Source organism: Labrus bergylta, chromosome 16 (assembly GCF_963930695.1).
Source record: "Labrus bergylta chromosome 16, fLabBer1.1, whole genome shotgun sequence".
Classification (NCBI taxonomy): Eukaryota; Metazoa; Chordata; class Actinopteri; order Labriformes; family Labridae; genus Labrus; species Labrus bergylta.
In genome coordinates, this window is record NC_089210.1 from 889896 (window position 1) to 907386 (window position 17491).

The window sequence follows — 17491 nt, forward strand, 5'->3', positions numbered from 1 at the left end:
GAAGCAACACAAACACACGCGCACACACACACACACACACAAACACACACACACACACAAACATGAGCACAAAGATGCAATAATGTATTTGTGTGTTATCACTGCAGCCCCCGGGATGTTTGTAGAATTATCTTTTACAGTTAAAGAAGATTAAAAACTGAAGAATTAACCCCCAAAACTCTGCAGGACTGAGCCCCAAGAGTGACACTGGATGGCATCATATTCTGTGTTTGCACATCAGTTTTAGTGGAAGAAACAGAGAAAATGATGTTAAAACACTCAAAAGGAATTTCAGAATGTGCAACATGTTCCACATCAATAAATCATAAAGTCTGTCCTGTGTAAATGTGTCTCTGAGTCCTGACTGTCTACAATGAGGGAGAAGCTCGAGTCCCGCTGGCTGTGTTGTTGTCAGAGAGCTGCAGGACGACAGTGTTATGATGGTTTGAGAGGACAGTCCTCCTGAGTAATGTCTGTCCTCCGTCCCTCCGATACAGCCGGCTGACATCACTCTGTGTTTTCTATCTGACTCACTTCAGACTCATCTGTCGTATTAAAAACAAAGTGTAGTGAAGCAACGGCCATTAATAAATAAGGATTAAAAATAGCAGGAAAACATGCGCGCGGGCCAGGAGGTTGTTGTTGGATTGGTGTTTGTCTGCGTTGTGGCCGCTCTGACAGACCAACCACAGAGTGGCCTGAGGTCCACCTGTCGACCACGGAGGGAAACACGAGCCGCCCACATAGGTTAGAAATGTGTTTGTGCAGACAGAGCCCTTTTTAAGAAATCAATTTACTCTATTTCACTTTTTTTCCTTCTGGATTAATTCTCTGGGGGTTTTTTCGACCTTAAAGCTCATTCTTTCTTTCCATTCCTCCTCGTCCTCTCCTCCCACAGGCACGCCGAAGCTTTCACAACATCCAAACCTGACTGCGGGCCTTTTCCGTCTCTGCATACATAATGAAGACGCTCGGGTTGTCATGACAACAGAAAAGTCCTATCGGCACCCAATGTGGTGGAAATAACTTATTTTTAATCACCAAAAACTCCTGAACACTGTCCGACTTGAAACCAAACGTTTGGCTGCCAACAATCCTCGATGTTATGATTCTAACCACGCGTCACCACGACCACCAAGACTTCACGTGAACGCGCGTGCAGGGCGAACACACGTTTCAGACTTCACTCCAAACCAAATAAATCAACATTTTGTTTTTCTAGAATAACACAAACATAAACAGAGTCCTTATGAGTAAGTAAGTCCAGATGTTGGGGGATGGCGTGAATGCACAAGTCATTTCCCCCAAGTCCAGGACCAGAGTCTGACTCGAGTCCAGGACCAGAGTCTGACTCGAGTCCAGGACCAGAGTCTGACTCGAGTCCAGGACCAGAGTCTGACTCGAGTCCTGGATTCAATGAAACTCAGCTGTGGGTTAGACGTAAATGGTAAATGGACTTGAGCTTGTATTGTTCTTTTCTAGTCTTCAGGCGCTGATGAGGCAGTGAGAGCAACTTGGGGTTAAGTGTCTTGCCCAAGGACACATTGGACACATGGCTGCAGGAGCTGGGGATTGAACCCCCGACCCTCTGGTTGAGAAAGGATCGACTCTACCAACTGAGCCACAGCAGACAACGCCGATTGTACTCCTGCAACACGTCAACACATGCTAGCTTAATACAGCTCCGCCTCTTTACCTGCTTCATGATTGGCTGAAAGTAATTTGGAGTCAGCGTTTCCAAGACAGCGACCGCCATCATTTGACTTCATAACTCCTTTTCAGAAATCAATGGGTGACGTCACTGAGACTACGTCCATGTTTGATACAGTCTGTTGTTTAAAGAGGTCATATTCTGCCCTTTTTGGGGTTCATATATTTAATCTATGTACCTACTAAAGTTTGTTCACAATAACTAAAGTTCTAAAGAAGTGTCTGTTTTCATGAACTGCCGCTCCATGCACCGGCTCTCTTCTGACTCTCTCTCTAAGGCTCTGAAGTGCCCTAAAGGCCATATAAAACCAGAAAAAGCATAATATGACCCCTTTAAGTATGGGGTCTAAAGGGGGTTGACTCACTTCTGGAGCCTCGAGTGGCCGCTGTAGGAACTGCACTTTTGGGATACATATCGGAGGTTGTCGCTCGGCCCTCTGCATGTCTGCATGTTTATCCCTTTGACTGACCTTTTCTCACTTCCTGCTCGTGTTATGTCTTTAAACAGGCTCTGTTAGTCACCACCATCGAGCTCTCCTCCTCCGCAGGGCGTTTTCCATTCTGCTGTTACACTCCCTCCTGTTCCCGTTTATCATTTATCTGGCCTTCTGGCAAAAAAAAACAAAAAAAACACGCTGTTTCTTTGTGCTTTCATAACATTTCTAGACGGCTACACATTCTGTTTGGGTTAGACGGACGAGCCGGAGGAGAGAGCGTGAGTGAAGGGAAAAGTACTTACAGAGGTAAAGAGAGAGGACATGAAGAGAACAGCAGAAATATGACTTTAGTGATGGACGCTTAAAAAAAAAGGCTGAATGAGAATTTTGTTCCATGTAATCACCCTCTCCGTCGTCGCTCACCCTCCCTCTCCTCTGGCCTGCGTCTCAGAACAAATTCCAACAACTTTAACTTTATTTACAACCTGCCACTTCCAGAGTAAACATCTTTCAAATCATGAAGAAAACAGTCCCTCTCATTCATGTTCCTCTCCCCCCTCTCTGTCTGTGCGGGACGTTCAACATCAGGCTAAAGAACCAAAACTCCTGCTCAGCTGTTTCAGAGTTAACGGCCTCTCAGTGACCACATCACTGAAAATATCTGCAGCCCCAGCACCAAAAACATCCCAAACCTGGACGCTGTGTGTTTTCTGTCACTCTCTGGGCTCTGCAACATGATCCCCCCCCCCCCCCACTTTCTTATCTGTCAACTGTATTTATCTCCATCTTCATGTCGTCTCAATGTTTATCTGTCCGTCTGAGTCCTGTTGATTCCCGTTAAGGCTCCGCCTCCTATTCCGGTTTGTTTACCATTGGCCTGCACGGCTCTGCCTTCACACAGCTATTCACAGAGTGTTGTGGTTTGAGCCAAATGTGATGTGATGTTACGTAACGCTCAGATATACACCATGGAGATCTTGTTCTGAGTGACGAGAAGCTCAGACAGAAGATAACATGCATCCAGAACAGTTCTGCATTCAGGACCTGCTGCGGAGGAATTACTTCATCATAATTATGGAAAAATGCTCAAAACATCGCGCTACAAATTATTGTGATTAAAGGATAATAAAGCCTAATTGAATCACAGAAGAACAACTTCTTCTGCCTAAAGCGGGTTACCACGAGAACGTTCAGAAAAACAAGTCACCGCTTGTTTGTAAAAAAACACCGAAAAAGAGGAGCAGCTGTTCCACCGTCAACACAAACAACAAGATGAAGATTCAGAGATTTGAGACGTTTGGAGTTGATTGGAGGGTTGTTTTGCATTCTTGTGTTTTCGCAGGTTTACATGTAAAATATGCCATGGTAGTTTTGACCAATCACATATCAGCAGGCTTCAGCGTGTGCAGGAGAAGACGATGCACCTCAACGACATCTCAACGCCGATCGTTGGTGATCTGACGATGATTTTTTTATCTCTATCAACGGATATCTGCGTGAAAGAGAAGCTAACGATCTGCTTGGAATCAAACATTCACACTCGACTGAACAATCTGTTTTACGCTGTCATGAAAGTCAATCATTGTTTAATCCCAATTTCCACATACTCGGTGCACTCCGCAGTCCGTCAGCGCCGTGCACTACGCTGCTGTTCACTGCCACTAAATGTGTTTCCACAGCGAGCGCCGCCGTCCGTCTCCTGAGCGTGCTAGCAGTGTTACTTCTACGATCTGCTCGGTTTCAAATACTCACCAAGTCTATTTTTGACAGAGCACGCTGCAGGCACGCGTCGTGCTTTAGAGAACAGAACAACACTCCAAAAGTTGACCCAGTGAAGCAGCGCACACGCCATCCGACGGAGCGAAACAGCGAGGCTAATGGACCGCGGCGTGCACGGAGCATGTGGAATTGATGCAACACAAATGGTCAATCCAACGTACAGTCAACAAATGTGAGACAACGATGAAACCGCTAACGTTACATCTCAATCTGTTCTGAATGATATCTGCAGGGATGTTCACTCTGCTTCTCGCTCACTCTCTCTCTCTCTCTCTCCTTCTCCGTCTCCGTCCTCTTCCTCTTAGCCTCAGTTGTTGTATCAAACAGTACAGAGACGGGCTAACTGGCTGCTTTGTAGCTGAAGGCTGCTGTGTGAGCTAGCGCCGTCAAGACGTACACACTTCTCACCAGGTGACCTCGACCTGCTGACAGAGTTACATAGTGCTGAAAACAGGTGAGCGGGGCGTTCTGTGGACACAAGAGGGACGCCATCCTCCCTGCTGAAAGTTATCGTTCTATTAGATCGACTTTGAAACGACTGAAGGAGGAGGAGGAGTTACAGATTGTTGCTTTAAAGGGTTAATGAAGGCCTGATAAGCTGTGAGGAAACATCTGAGTGTCAGATGTGTTGTTATTATTACGTTACATATTTCAGAGATCATGTCAGACATGAGATCACAGCTTCAGTTCATGACAGTTAAAGGGACAGTTCACCTAAAATCTCCCTTTAAACAGTCAGTCTGTATCTCCTCCTGAGTGAAATGTGTCCCTGCAGGGCAGATTGTCTTCTGATCTCATCGTGCCGTGTTGGCAAACAGCAGTGAATATTATCATGTAGCTGTCAGACATCAGCTTCTCTGTTTACCCCTCTCTCTCTATCCCCCCCCCCCCCCCACCTCTCCTCGGTGAACGTGTGGGAGTCGAGAGAGAGAGTGAGCTAATACCCCCAGTCTGATAGAGCGGTGGAAAAGGGGGCTGATAGAACGAGGAGGGAGGAGAGAGAGAGAGAGAGAGAGAGAGAGAGGGGTGGAGGGAGTCGGTGGGTAGAAAATGAAGGGGTGGGGGCACGAGAGGTGAGTATAAAAAGCCTCTCAGGGAGGAATTAGGAAATATTCCTCAGAAGATATTTGAAACTTCTCACTGCGTAATAATCTGTAACGGTAAGAAAAAACATCTCTTTACTCTGACAGCAGGTGGACTGAAGACGCAGCTCGTTTTCATCACTAACAGATGATACGAACACTTTGATACTAACATTTCATAATGCTTTCTGCACTGTATCAGAAGCCTTCAGTGTGTGTGTGTGTGTGTGTGTGTGTGTGTGTGTGTGTGTGTGTGTGTGTGTGTGTGTGTGTGTGTGTGTGTGTGTGTGTGTGTGTGTGTGTGTGTGTGTGTGTGTGTGTGTATGTAAAGATGTGGGCTCTATTCTGCTCGTGCCCAGCATCATTCCTGTGGCTTTTTCCACTGAGCGGGGCAAACTCTGGGAATATGAACCCACCAGGACCCCGACTAAGACTCAGACAGACATAAAACTCTGCAGACACTGTTGTCAGCACCACACACACACACACACACACACACACACACACACACACACACACACACACACACACACACACACACACACACACACACACACACACACACACATTCTTGTCTTTGGAAGCTTTTTGAGCCTTAAGGCCTGAGGTTGCTGTTTCTGTGCCCAATGTAGGTTTTGGTTACACCTGAAGCCAAGATTCACCTGAGGGGCTGATGTTGTGAGTGTATGTGTGTGTGTGTGTGTGTGCGTGTGTGTGCGTGTGTGTGTGTGTGTGTGTGTGTGTGTGTGTGTTTATGTATAATGAAAGCCGCTATTGATGGGGAAAAAAGGAGGGCTGCTGAAACAGAGTCCAAAAGTCCAGTCCAAATCCTACAAACAGAAGACGGGATGAAGGCTTCTCCGCAGCGCAGGCATGCAAATAAAGTGTGTGTGTGTGTGTGTGTGTGTGTGTGTGTGTGTGTGGACATCTGGCCTTGCTGTTTTCACAGGTGCCACACACCTTACTGTATGTCACTCGTGCATGTTACTGTGTGCACGTGTGACAGTGTTTGCATGCATTTGCAACATGTGTGTGTTAGACAGATAGACAGATCTCCGATAACACATTCTGTACTTTATAAAATCTTTTTCCTAATTTAAGCCCCCTGATAGAGTTTCATAACTTCTTACTTTTTGATTCTTCTATTGTGTTCTTTTTTTTTGTACACCAAAGCCAAAAGAAAAAATCCTCTACATGTAAACCTCTTGAGCAATAACCTGTCTGATGTAGAAACGTCTCTTTTAGATTCCTGTTCCAACATTAACTCGTCTCGGACTCTCTGGGGGGTCGGTCGGTTGGTCGGCTCTTGCAGCCACAGTAATTCTCTCATGGCTGTTCTTTCACACTGAGGTTTCAGATATGGAGCAGCGGTTGCGGGTTGGCCTTGTGCTGCACTGAAAAGACCTTTTGCACGCTTGTTTATCTCAGCGAGGATCTTCAGTCTTGTCTCATGAATATATAAAAACTTCTCCTGGGCGGAAACTCTGCAGCAACTTATAGATCATGCCTCTCTTTGGTCTTCGTATGCACTGAACCACACGGACAGATTTAGACACCTTCAGCCGTCTATCTCTGCTTGTGGTTCTTCCATGTTTGCCAACAGTGTCGCCACTTTCTCTCTTTTTCCTCTTGAGCTCTTACTGCAGAGCTGACAGGACTCACTGAAACACCTTTCTGCTCTCTTCCAGCAGACAGGCAGATAAACACGGCCCAGGATGAGGAGCCTTCTTCAGTTTGTGGCAGTGTGTGCCGCGGTCTCTCTCTGCGCCTGCTACGGTAAAAAAAAAACGCACCTCGACATCCTCACTTTTCAGCTGTCGTTCCTCTCATGTCAAACATCCGATTCACGCAGAGATTCATCATTTTATTATTAACTGATTCCATGTTTTTTCCCGTAGACTCTCACGAAAGCACAGAATCCATTGAAGGTGATTAAACGTTGTCTCATCATGGAAAAACATGCATGCTCTTCTAACATCATGCATCCAATCCCTTCTCTAACACGCCCCCCCCTCACCTTTAACTTCACTTGATCAATTGCACGATGCTCGATTTAAAAAAGGGATTTCTTTTGTTTAGTAAAGTTTTGATTTTCCAGATGTGTTTGTGCCTCCAAACCGAGCCAACTCCTTCATCACGCCGTCGAGAGGCAGCGCACACGCACCCCCGAGAGGGAACAACTTCAACTATTACAACATGAGGAGGTGAAACACTCGACCGCAGACATGCACACAGAGCACATAACCCTGCTTTTTTTTTATCATGCACATATGTAAAACCTCAACAGGCGAGGAAATGCACACGTGCACACACACATTAAGGGATCATTAGAAAAACTATAAACTTTTACAGCTGCTGAGAGTCTGCAGCTGGACGTGAATGCACGATGATTGAAGAGTAAAAAAAAGCCACTGTCTGTTTCTGATTATGATCCTCTTCCCCTTTAACCGTCTCTGTCTGCATTTCCACGTCTGTGTGTGTTCTCGTCTGAACTCTGCAGGACGATAAAGTCCCCGGCAGAGAGGCGTGCAGAGACCTGCGAGGACTTCTCCCCCTGCCGCTTCTACGCTTACCACCACGGCTTCCAGCAGGCCTACCAGAGGTTCTTTGGCGCCCGACCTCAGCCCCAGCCCGCGAGAGCGCCGGTGACTCGTCGCTACTAAACATCAGCTGTCTGTCAAACACACAGTCATCATTATTGTCATTCTTTCCACATGTCATAACTTGATGTTTCTGTGGCAAGAAACAGGTTTTTATATCAACGGAAGGCGTCCATCCTGGCTCAGGCGGTGCAGCCTTTTTTACTACAAACATGTAGAAGTTCATGTTCCATCCTTTGTGTATTCTCAGGATAACTTTTATCCACTATTATCACACCTTCAGAGCAGTAATGAGCTTTAATTTCTGTGTGTTTGCTCACTCTCCACTATCTCATATTATCCATTTATTTATCGGATTGTTTTCTTTGCTTTGAATGAATAAAATATCCCTTCATTGGGTTTGTCTTTATGCCGTCTGTGCTGTTTGTTTGCCACATGCATAGCAGATGTTAGAATCACAGTTATGGTCCGACACTCCAGGTGAAAGATGAACTGAGTCGAGTTTGTAGGAATAGAGTTAGAGGGGCGTACGAGTGAAATAAATAAAAGGATCTTTCCTCCTCCTCCTTAAGATGCACCGTAGATATCCCTCCTCAGTGTCCCCTGTACTCAAGAACAAAAAGGATTCATCTTTTCAATGTGTTTGGTCAAAATCTGGTTTTCTTGAGTGTCAGTGTCCTCACACATACACACACACACACACAGACACAGACACACACACACACACACACACACACACACACACATACACGCGTACCTTACTCTGAGGGGACTATCTATCTATACAACAAGTGTGGACTTCTCTTTCTGGTCATTTTAAAAACACAAAAAAGTAATAACACATTTACTTGTGATGTCTTTAACCATAATATTACTTCAAATGTGTGTTTTTTTTTTTTAACACTCACACACACACAAACAGGTCAGCACACACCATGTCAGAATCAATTGGTACTAAACGGACCGTCTGTTGGATGTTTGAATATTGATGCTGCCAACAGGCCGCATATGTGCACAATTTAAGACAGCCTGAGGTTGAATCCTTGGACTCTGTCCTCTAAGCGAGCCAAGGCCCCAGCTTTGACCCAGACGGTGAAATTACAGACCGTGTTATACACTCAGAACCGGTCCAGAATCTAAATATTCAGTTTTAAAAAGCAGCAAGAAGAGCCACAGAGAAACAGCTCCGTGGAGGACTTCCTTTAAATTATATTCTTATAAAGTGTCTGTGTTCATCAAAAATCAAAAAACCTAAATGCATGTTTAACTCGACTCCATGTAACGTTTTATTGGAAAACAACCCTCTCGTTTAGTTAGAAATATCTTCCAACATCCTCAAAGTGAAAGCTTCAAACACACTCTGCTTCTAAAAGTAGATTTTTTTATGGAGGAACGCCGGAGCCTTTAGATTGAAATCATGTCGCATAATGTGGGACGCTGGTTTCTGCTGTGTGCACTGAATGACCTGCAAGAGCTTTAAAAAATGTATGTGGGAAACTCTGACCTCTACTGGCTGCCTGTGGACACTAAGTCCCAGAGATGAACTTTAATTTTACCAAACAGGAAAGTGATTTAGATAAATGATGGATTGTTACAGAGTCTGTCAGAGGGGAGATCACTGGGGGAGATTCTGCAGCTATATCCCACATTTTATCACCTCTATTCACCTGTTTTTCTTCCATATTTAAATCTCCTTAAAAGGTGTCAAAGAGGAAACTGAGATGCACATGCATGTAAAGAAATCAGAATCTGGTGTTTTGAGAGCGGCTGTAGTGACCCAAACGAGGTGCAATGTTTTAAAATATGAGATCTTTGTCTGATTGTTCACACATGAAGAAAACTTTAAAGACAATCAAGAGGCCTTTACATGCGTCTGGTTTCTTGTCACCTTTGTTTTAAAACAAATGCTCACCTTTTTGCAGCCGACTCCACTCTCTCTCTCTCTCTCTCTGTGTTTGTGTGCATGTACATTTAAGCAAGCTGAAACATCAAATCTGTCTTTGTGGAGATCATTTTTTTTGTGGAGGTTTGCATTTCTGCGTCCCTGTGGGTGTGTGATACTTGATTCCCTAACCAATCACATCCCCATGTCGTAGTGAGGGCTGCATCTATTATTCTATTTATGTATATATGGACACGAGAAAGAAAGAAAAGGAGAGAGGATCGAGAAGCTGCTTCAGTCCCCGGTCGTACCTGCTGCTGCCTGATTCTGCAGACGCTGAAGAAAGAAATCTAAAGATGAAGACTTTGTCCGTCCTGGTTTTGTTGTCCCTCGCTGTCGTCTGTCTCACCTCAGGTAAAAAAATGCATTACTAAACTTTTAATTCAATCAACAGGGTTATATTTAAATATTTAAAGCATATTCTGCTGTAAAAACAAAGTTTAATAGCTACTTACATCTCAGAGAAAAACATCAACATACAATTATTTTCATATTTCTATCCTCACGTTTGACAGATGCCTCCCAGACTGCTGATGGAAACCTCGTTCAGGAGGGTAAGAAGAGACTTTAACTTTTTTTTTCATCAGTATCATCAGTGTTTAATTTAAATTGTACGTTCCTTTTTAGCCAGTTTGAATGAATTGAAACTCAATCTGATTTATCCTGCAGTTCGACCAGAAGTGTTTAGCTACAATCACTGATTGTTAGCTAAAGATTCCCTTTAAAGGTCGCATATCCTCCTCCTCTTCTTCAGTTTAAATAAGTCTCAGAGCTCCTCAAAACATGTGTGTGAAGTTTCTTGTTCTAAATCCACTCTGATCCTGTATTTGATCATGTCTATAAACCCCTCTATTTCAGCCCTGCTCAGAACAGGCTGTTTCTGTGTCTGTACCTTTAAATGTAAATGTTGTTCATGATTGATTCAGTTTGCTGAATTTCTACAAAAAATTCTTTACAGTTGTGTGAATTATTCGTGATGTGCAGGTCCATTTGTGGAGAAGGAGGAGGCCTCTGAGATAGTGAGACAGAAGAGAGCTGCAGGACAATTATCCCTGGCTCAGCTCGAGAGGTATTTAAAAAAAAAACTTCTACTTTCACATCGCTGACAAGACACATCTTTATTTAAGCACTCACATACCAAATAAATGTATAACATGTTTCCTCTCTCTGACATGGTCCACCAAACCCCAAAGAGTGTCTGTTTTTAGTCATAATTAGATTCAACCGAGTCGTCTTCTGCACTCGTCTTTAATTGAAGTTGTCCCTTTATGCAGATGATATGCTTCTTTATATATCAGACACCAGTATTTGGACTATACTCTCTGTGCTTAGGAAAAAGTAGTGAATTCTTTAATCTCTTGTTGCACGCTGTCTGTCAGTTTGTTCAGACACATTACAAGAAAAAAGGCCCTGAAGTCGAGGAATCAGCTCGTGGCTGTGCACTCACTGTGCGAGTGTGTGCAGGCATACGACCAAAATATCAAACATGACAGACAATCATCCGACCGGTCTGGAGCAGCTGATCGGGCCGCGAGCGTCCGTTGGGTTTCAGTATACACCTAAGGCCTGATTTGCCCCCGCTGTTATCCCACTTTGGGAATTTCCTTTCACAAGACTTTTTAAAGCACTCATATGTTTCTGTTTTCCCAGGCAAAGGATTCTTAATAACAGATAAACAGGTTGCACAGAACATCATCATTATTCAGTACCATATTGTATCATAAACATCATTAAATGTCGTAATTTAATTACGTCTCTGTCTCCCCTTCAGTCTGAGTGAAGTATGTGAGGCCAACCTGGCGTGTGAGGACATGATGGACACCCAGGGAATCATCGCCGCCTACACCGCCCACTACGGACCAATCCCCTATTAATACCAACCAAAACAACTGACCCCGCATTAACAGCTGTATTTCTTCAGGGAATCAGCATCAGCACCTTTAAATCTGACCGGTTTCTTCTTAATTAAGCTATAAAGTCATTTAACAAACCAGCAAGTGAGAGGGGACTAAAGGGGGAAATATGTGTCCAGCATAACCTTACAGAAATGTTTCTTCATTTCCTTTCATCCTGTAGAGTAGTTTGAGATTAAATAAAGATGAATTAAACTCGCCTGTGCTGCTGCGTGTGCTCTCTCTCATAAAGTCTCACCTGTGTTTCTGGAACTGCTGTGACACCATGTGGCCAGTAGATGTCCTCTTTTTCAAAGTCAAAGTCAAAGTCAAAGGCAAAGTCATTTATGTTGTCAATGTTTTGCCAGGTCACACAGAAAAATCTCCAAACCCCGGTGCAAGCTGCAGTAGTGTAAAGAAGTCTAAAAATATAAAATACAGATATCCAAAAGATGATGTGCAAACAGATGTGCTGTTTGCACATCATCTTAGCTGTGCTTGAACTATATATATATATATATATATATATATATATATATATATATATATATCTCTCTCTCTCTCTCTCTCTCTCTCTCTCTCTCTCTCTCTCTCTCTCTCTGCAACTTAGTGAACAAGAAGGCACTCCAGTCTTTTTTTAAAGTCTTTGTCTTTTAAAGTGACGGATGCTGAACTGAATACTGACAGAGGTTTCCATCACGCTCAGCATAACATTGTGATTTTCTGTTCATACGACTTGAAAAGGCGTTGAAGGCTTCTGACACACAATGCAGCCAAACAAAAAGCATCTTTCAGTGGAGTCCATCTTCCCCTAATTTTTTTTAAAATGTGTCCTGTTAAGTATGAATCTGTTCTGCTCCCACAGCCGGGCTCTGTGTCAACTTGGCGTCGATGTTTACGATACGGGAGAATCAAGTCCAACAGGTTTGCCGTGTTTTCATCACAGATGATGAAACTATTTTGTTATTGTATTTATAGCATGCTTTTCTTTGTGGTTCCTTCTAGCATGCAAAAGGACAATTGAACTAAAACGTGACTTGACCGATATGTGTGTAAGATTAAGAAGGAGAATAAACAAGAGTTTATTAGAGGCTGCAAGCACAACCCGTTTCATTAACATGCCTTAAGTAGTCCTATTCCTCTGATGCTGATTTCACCCTCGCCCCCCCTAAAACCCCCTCTGTGTTTCCTCACTTCTGTGTTTGTCTAAATACAAGAACCATGATTTCCATACAAACAGACACGAAGAGACGACTCCCCCACCCAGAGTCTCGACCCCTCTGGTTTCTTCACATCGCACCTGCAGCGGTTGACACAAGTCCATCGTCCTTCTTCCATTCATGTCCTGACAGCGATGACAGGAGTGTTTTGTTTTCAGCAGACTACTACACTTTTTATAGAGCTCATTAAAAGAGTCCTCCTCGTTGTCATCCTTCTTGTTGATGATTTGTGGCAACACGATCCTTTACATCCTTTGTACTTGTGACTCATAGGATTTAAACGCTGTGTTTACATTTGCCAATACAAGCAGACTCGCAGCGGTGCAAACCCACAAATTAAATCACACAAAGCAAAAGTGAATCATCTCCACATCATCATTTAGCTGACTAAAAACGTGCTCATATTTATTTTCTAAATACATAGGTGTAAGTCAGATCAAGCTCAGCGTATGTAAATGAAACTTTTCATCCCCAAAATGTTCTCATCACAAAGTTATTTGGGGGGGCAGGGGACTTAGAAGGGGCTCCAAACTGTTTTAGGGGAATGAAGGGTTAAGACCCTGAAAGCCCTTTGAAGCACAGTTTGCAATTAATCCTAAAAAGTATGTTTTTGACGGTCTGCTCAGCGACTTTGTGACGGAGACCAGCTAGCTGATTGGGCCTGATTCCAGTCTTGTCAGTAAGTGTAAACTAGATTTGGAAGTCATTCTTGATATAGCCTTTGACAGTGCAGGTAAGTCCACAGAAAAGTGAGAGGAGAGGCCCCAGCTCTTTGTGTCCCAAGCTAACCATATCCAAATATAATTTCTGGCCATTCCTGGGGCACTGAAGGCCTCTAACATCTGCCTGGTGAGTCCTGCTAGCTGCTTAGAAAAAGGGAAATCAAGTCATTGATGTAAACGTTGTGTAGAGACATCTATACTGTGAACACGCGTCTAAGAACAGCAGACTTGAGTTTTGTGTGTTGTATAAGTGAAGGGGCAATGTGGAAATGTTTGGAGTTTCCTCTGCTGTGGGTTTCCTCGGGAAATTCCACAAACAGACGTCAAATTAAAATTGTCTGCCGGTAATCTGCACTGGAATGTTTTTAATTATTTCCTGTTCAGAAGAGGAGGGCCGGCCTAAACCTCCTCCATCCAGTCTTCACTTGGTATTCCCCTTGAAGCTCACATTCCACCTGTACCTGTGGTAACTAACCCCCCATTGTTTAACAGCAGTACCAGCCCTGAGCAGGAAGCAGATTTTAATATCTGTTGTCTGTGAAATTCTTGCAGGAAAAGGTTTCCATAATTAACCTGCAGACACGTCAATACTTCAATCCAACTGCTGGTTGAGCAACTCAACCTGCCAAAATAAAACTGTGTCAGGTTATATAGCATGAAATAGACTGATTCATATCTTTGTATATCTGTTGACACATCTCTTTGGTTTACTTGGATCCTTTAATTCTGCAAACTATTTCAGGCAAAATTGTTTGCAGTTTTGGTTTACTCATTCCTCTCACTTGCACTTGTCCAATTGAATAAATATGAAAATCATTTTCATGGTATTTAAAACAAAATGTAGATTATTTTGACACCAAATGCCATGTCTGCAATGGTTGTGTAATTTATGATTTGTTTGGCGTTAGCTGCATGACTCTAGGGGGCTACATCTCTCCTCTCGTTTTTATCATTGACGCATTCATATTCTTTAAACATGATCTATGTATGTATTTGTTGATAGCAGTTTGTGTCTTAATTCTGTCCCAAAGTATTTTTTTTCTTTAACTTCCTCTAAGATGTAGAACCGCTTCAGGCTAAAGAAGCCTAAAAGGTCAATGACCTTAAATTTGCATCTGAGAGTTTTTAATTGCCGCACACTTCACTTTGGATTTCTGGTCTAACATGTTAATCCTGTTTCCCGCACGTCACCTGGAGGATATAAAACCTGCAGTCAGCCGTGCAGCAGGCACAGAGTCACCAGGATGGATCTGCTCACGTTTGAGAAGGAGAACCAGCATCGCATTCAGGCCGTGGAGAATTCCTTCGGCACTGCAGGGCGACCTTTGTCCAAACCGGGCCGGTTTCTGATGGGAGAGGGCCGGCTGATGAAGCAGGGTCGCAGGAAACCACAGCCTAAAGACTTCTACCTGTTCAATGACTTGTTGGTTTACGGCAGCATCATACTGAACGGACGATGGCACAAAAATCAGAAGATCATTCCTTTAGGTGAGACACAGACTCTCCTGAACACTTCATACTGTCACACTTTTCAAAATGCTTTAATAGAATAGAATAGAATGACTTCATTGATCCCAAACTGGGAAATTGTGGCGTTACAGCAGCATGTTATCAAAGCAAATAAAATAATATAAGAACAGATACGTAAATAAAATAAAAAAAATAAGAATAGAAGGAGATTTATACATCAAGGATTTAACTTAACATTCCTACTGGTTTAGAAAGAAAATGAAAAATTAAATACAACATTTATTCAGGCATTATGGTAAAAAGGAAACTTCAGACTAAACTTTACAAAGTAAGACATGAAGGAACAGAATCATTTCTCATTTTAAAGGAGGAAAGACGAAGACATTAGGCTGATATGATCACATGTTTCTGATCGCATTAAAAAAAACCTCTGATCACATTACAGTCTTTTCAAAATCACTGATATTTTCTTCATATTCTGGGATTTAAAGTTGTATTAACTGCAGTTTGCTCGGTTCATTATGAATGTAAGATGGATATTGTTTTTTTTCCTGCATGTTTAACACTCTGACAAAATGTGTTTCAGAGGACATCCAGCTGGAGGACATGGAGGACGGTGTGACGATGACTAACCAATGGCTGCTCCGCACACCTTCCAAGTCCTTCTTTGTCTCCGCCTCCTCCTTCAAGGAGAAGCAGGCGTGGATGAATCACATCGAGGAGTGTCGTTTAAACCTCCTGCGGGAAAACAGACGCCAGCCCGGTTCGGTCTTCGCCAGCTCCTGGATCCCCGACCAGGCCACCTACAGGTGCATGCGCTGCTTGGGCGGTTTCACCGGCACCAAACGTCGTCATCACTGCAGAAGCTGCGGCTTTGTGGTTTGCAACACCTGCTCCAAACAACGCGCCGTCATAAGTCACATCCATCCCACCAAGAAGCTGAGGGTGTGTCGCCTCTGCTACACAAACAACGAGAAAGAGGAGAGCGGCGTTCCCCGGCCGAGAGGAAACAGCATCTGTCAGAAGAGTTCAGAGGAGGACAGTGACAACGACGAGGAGGGAGTGAAGGGCGAGCAGAGCTTCACTCAGAGCAACTGGCTGGACTCCCGGTTAGGAACCTGGGGACGGATGAGCAGCTGCGATTTCCCCACATCCTGATGAACCGTTAACCACATAAAGACACAATGACTTTTATTCTATGTAAACAAGTAACGGCCCTTTGAACAGATTCAGATGCCTGACAGCTGTACCCGTTTGAGAGAAGAAGCATACAGTGTTACTTTACATCCATGTCATCAAGATGAAAGTTTATTTAGTTGGGCCTCCAGAGAGAGAACTACTGGATCCAGAGTCTCTTTAATGAGGAGCAACTCCTCACTGGCGGGTCTTACATGCACTATCAAAGCCCTGCAGATGATCTGAAACGCAGCAGCACGACTCGTCTTCAGCCTCCTCAAAAGAGCACATCCCTTTGCACCTTTAAGAAAAAGCAAAAGACCCAGCTCCGAGCAATTACAACCTTAATGATGATGATGATGATGATGATATTTATGTTTTGATGCTGATTATGACTGTACAGAACAGCTGCCTATTTTTAAATAAATAAAAAAAATGTTTTCAAAAGTGCTCTGTCTCTGGTCACTTCCTGTCAACACCTCTGGTCACTTCCTGTCAGCACCTGTTTGTCCGGTCAGACTTAAAGCTGTTTGTTTGCTCTTCCTGATGTTGTCTCCTCCTCTTTAGATCCTCGCTCGTGTTCTTACTCTCTGATGTTTATCAATCTGAATAAAAGCGTCTCATAATTTATTTATTTTTTAAAGTTTTGTGGTGGACGACGCTTTGATCCCAGATGAACTATTTTTCCTTTGTTTCCTGTCAGAATCTTAAGGACGGTCGGTCGACGTTCTCCCTCAGAAGACAAAGATCAGACACACAATATTCTAATATTCGTCCATTTGGCGAGAATAAGCCACAGACTTTGAACTAAGGCTGGAGAGCAAAGTTAACCACGGTCTTATTCCTTGTGTGCTTAATAAAGCTGATTCTGATTCAAGCGTCTGTCTTTTTTTTTTAAACAGACCAACAGAACAGGAGAAAAACAACAACAACAAAAGAAAAAACAAACTAAAATGAATCCTCACCCCCCCAGAAACCAGACACACACACATAAACATTGTACATAGCCAGATATCTATCAAAAGAAGATAAATGATACATTGCATATAGCCAGACTTTCATAAAAGGTAAATAAATAATATAGAAATATATCACAGAAAGAAGGGAAAAAAATGGTCCCATTATGCTATGTTGTCAGCCTCCATCTCTTCGACAAAGATCAAGAAAGGTTGTCAGATATTATGAAATTTCATAATAGACCCTCTGATAATGCATCTAATTTTCTCTAATTTAAGATGGTACATAACTTCTTTGATCCAATGACTATATGTCGGTGGGATAGAGTCTTTCCATTTAAACAGTATCAGTCTCCTGGCAAGGAGAGTACAAGCGTCTGTCTTTTCATAAAACATTTATTTTTTGATTTCATGAATATTTCCTTTCTAAAAAGAGGCTGAAATTACACAACCCTTCTTGTTATAGGTCTTTATGATCACACTAAGATGTGTTTTAGCCTGCTAA

General features: G+C 43.2%; 3 protein-coding genes across 4 annotated transcripts; all 3 read left to right on the forward strand.

Annotated features, from left to right (window-relative positions):
- Positions 1-4988: 4988 nt before the first annotated feature.
- mgp (matrix Gla protein) lies at positions 4989-8017 on the forward strand. Of its 2 annotated transcripts, none has more exons than XM_020656994.3 (5): positions 4989-5086; positions 6700-6784; positions 6907-6936; positions 7107-7212; positions 7509-8017. In XM_020656994.3, the coding sequence occupies exons 2-5, from the start codon at positions 6724-6726 to the stop codon at positions 7669-7671; spliced, it is 360 nt and encodes a 119-aa protein (XP_020512650.2). In that variant the 5' UTR covers positions 4989-5086; positions 6700-6723; the 3' UTR covers positions 7672-8017. The 2 variants fall into 2 exon arrangements, with proteins under 2 accessions (XP_020512650.2, XP_020512651.2); XM_020656995.3 differs by having other exon boundaries at positions 5021-5086; positions 6697-6784.
- Positions 8018-9748: 1731 nt separating this feature from the next.
- Positions 9749-11662, forward strand: bglap (bone gamma-carboxyglutamate (gla) protein). The gene is made up of 4 exons (XM_020656990.3): positions 9749-9904; positions 10066-10104; positions 10535-10619; positions 11322-11662. Exons 1-4 carry the CDS (start codon positions 9847-9849, stop codon positions 11422-11424), a joined length of 285 nt encoding a protein of 94 aa, XP_020512646.2. The 5' UTR covers positions 9749-9846; the 3' UTR covers positions 11425-11662.
- A 2932-nt stretch (positions 11663-14594) lies between these two features.
- Positions 14595-16480, forward strand: LOC110001507 (pleckstrin homology domain-containing family F member 1). The gene is made up of 2 exons (XM_020656996.3): positions 14595-14872; positions 15441-16480. The coding sequence occupies exons 1-2, from the start codon at positions 14629-14631 to the stop codon at positions 16010-16012; spliced, it is 816 nt and encodes a 271-aa protein (XP_020512652.1). The 5' UTR covers positions 14595-14628; the 3' UTR covers positions 16013-16480.
- Positions 16481-17491: the final 1011 nt, after the last annotated feature.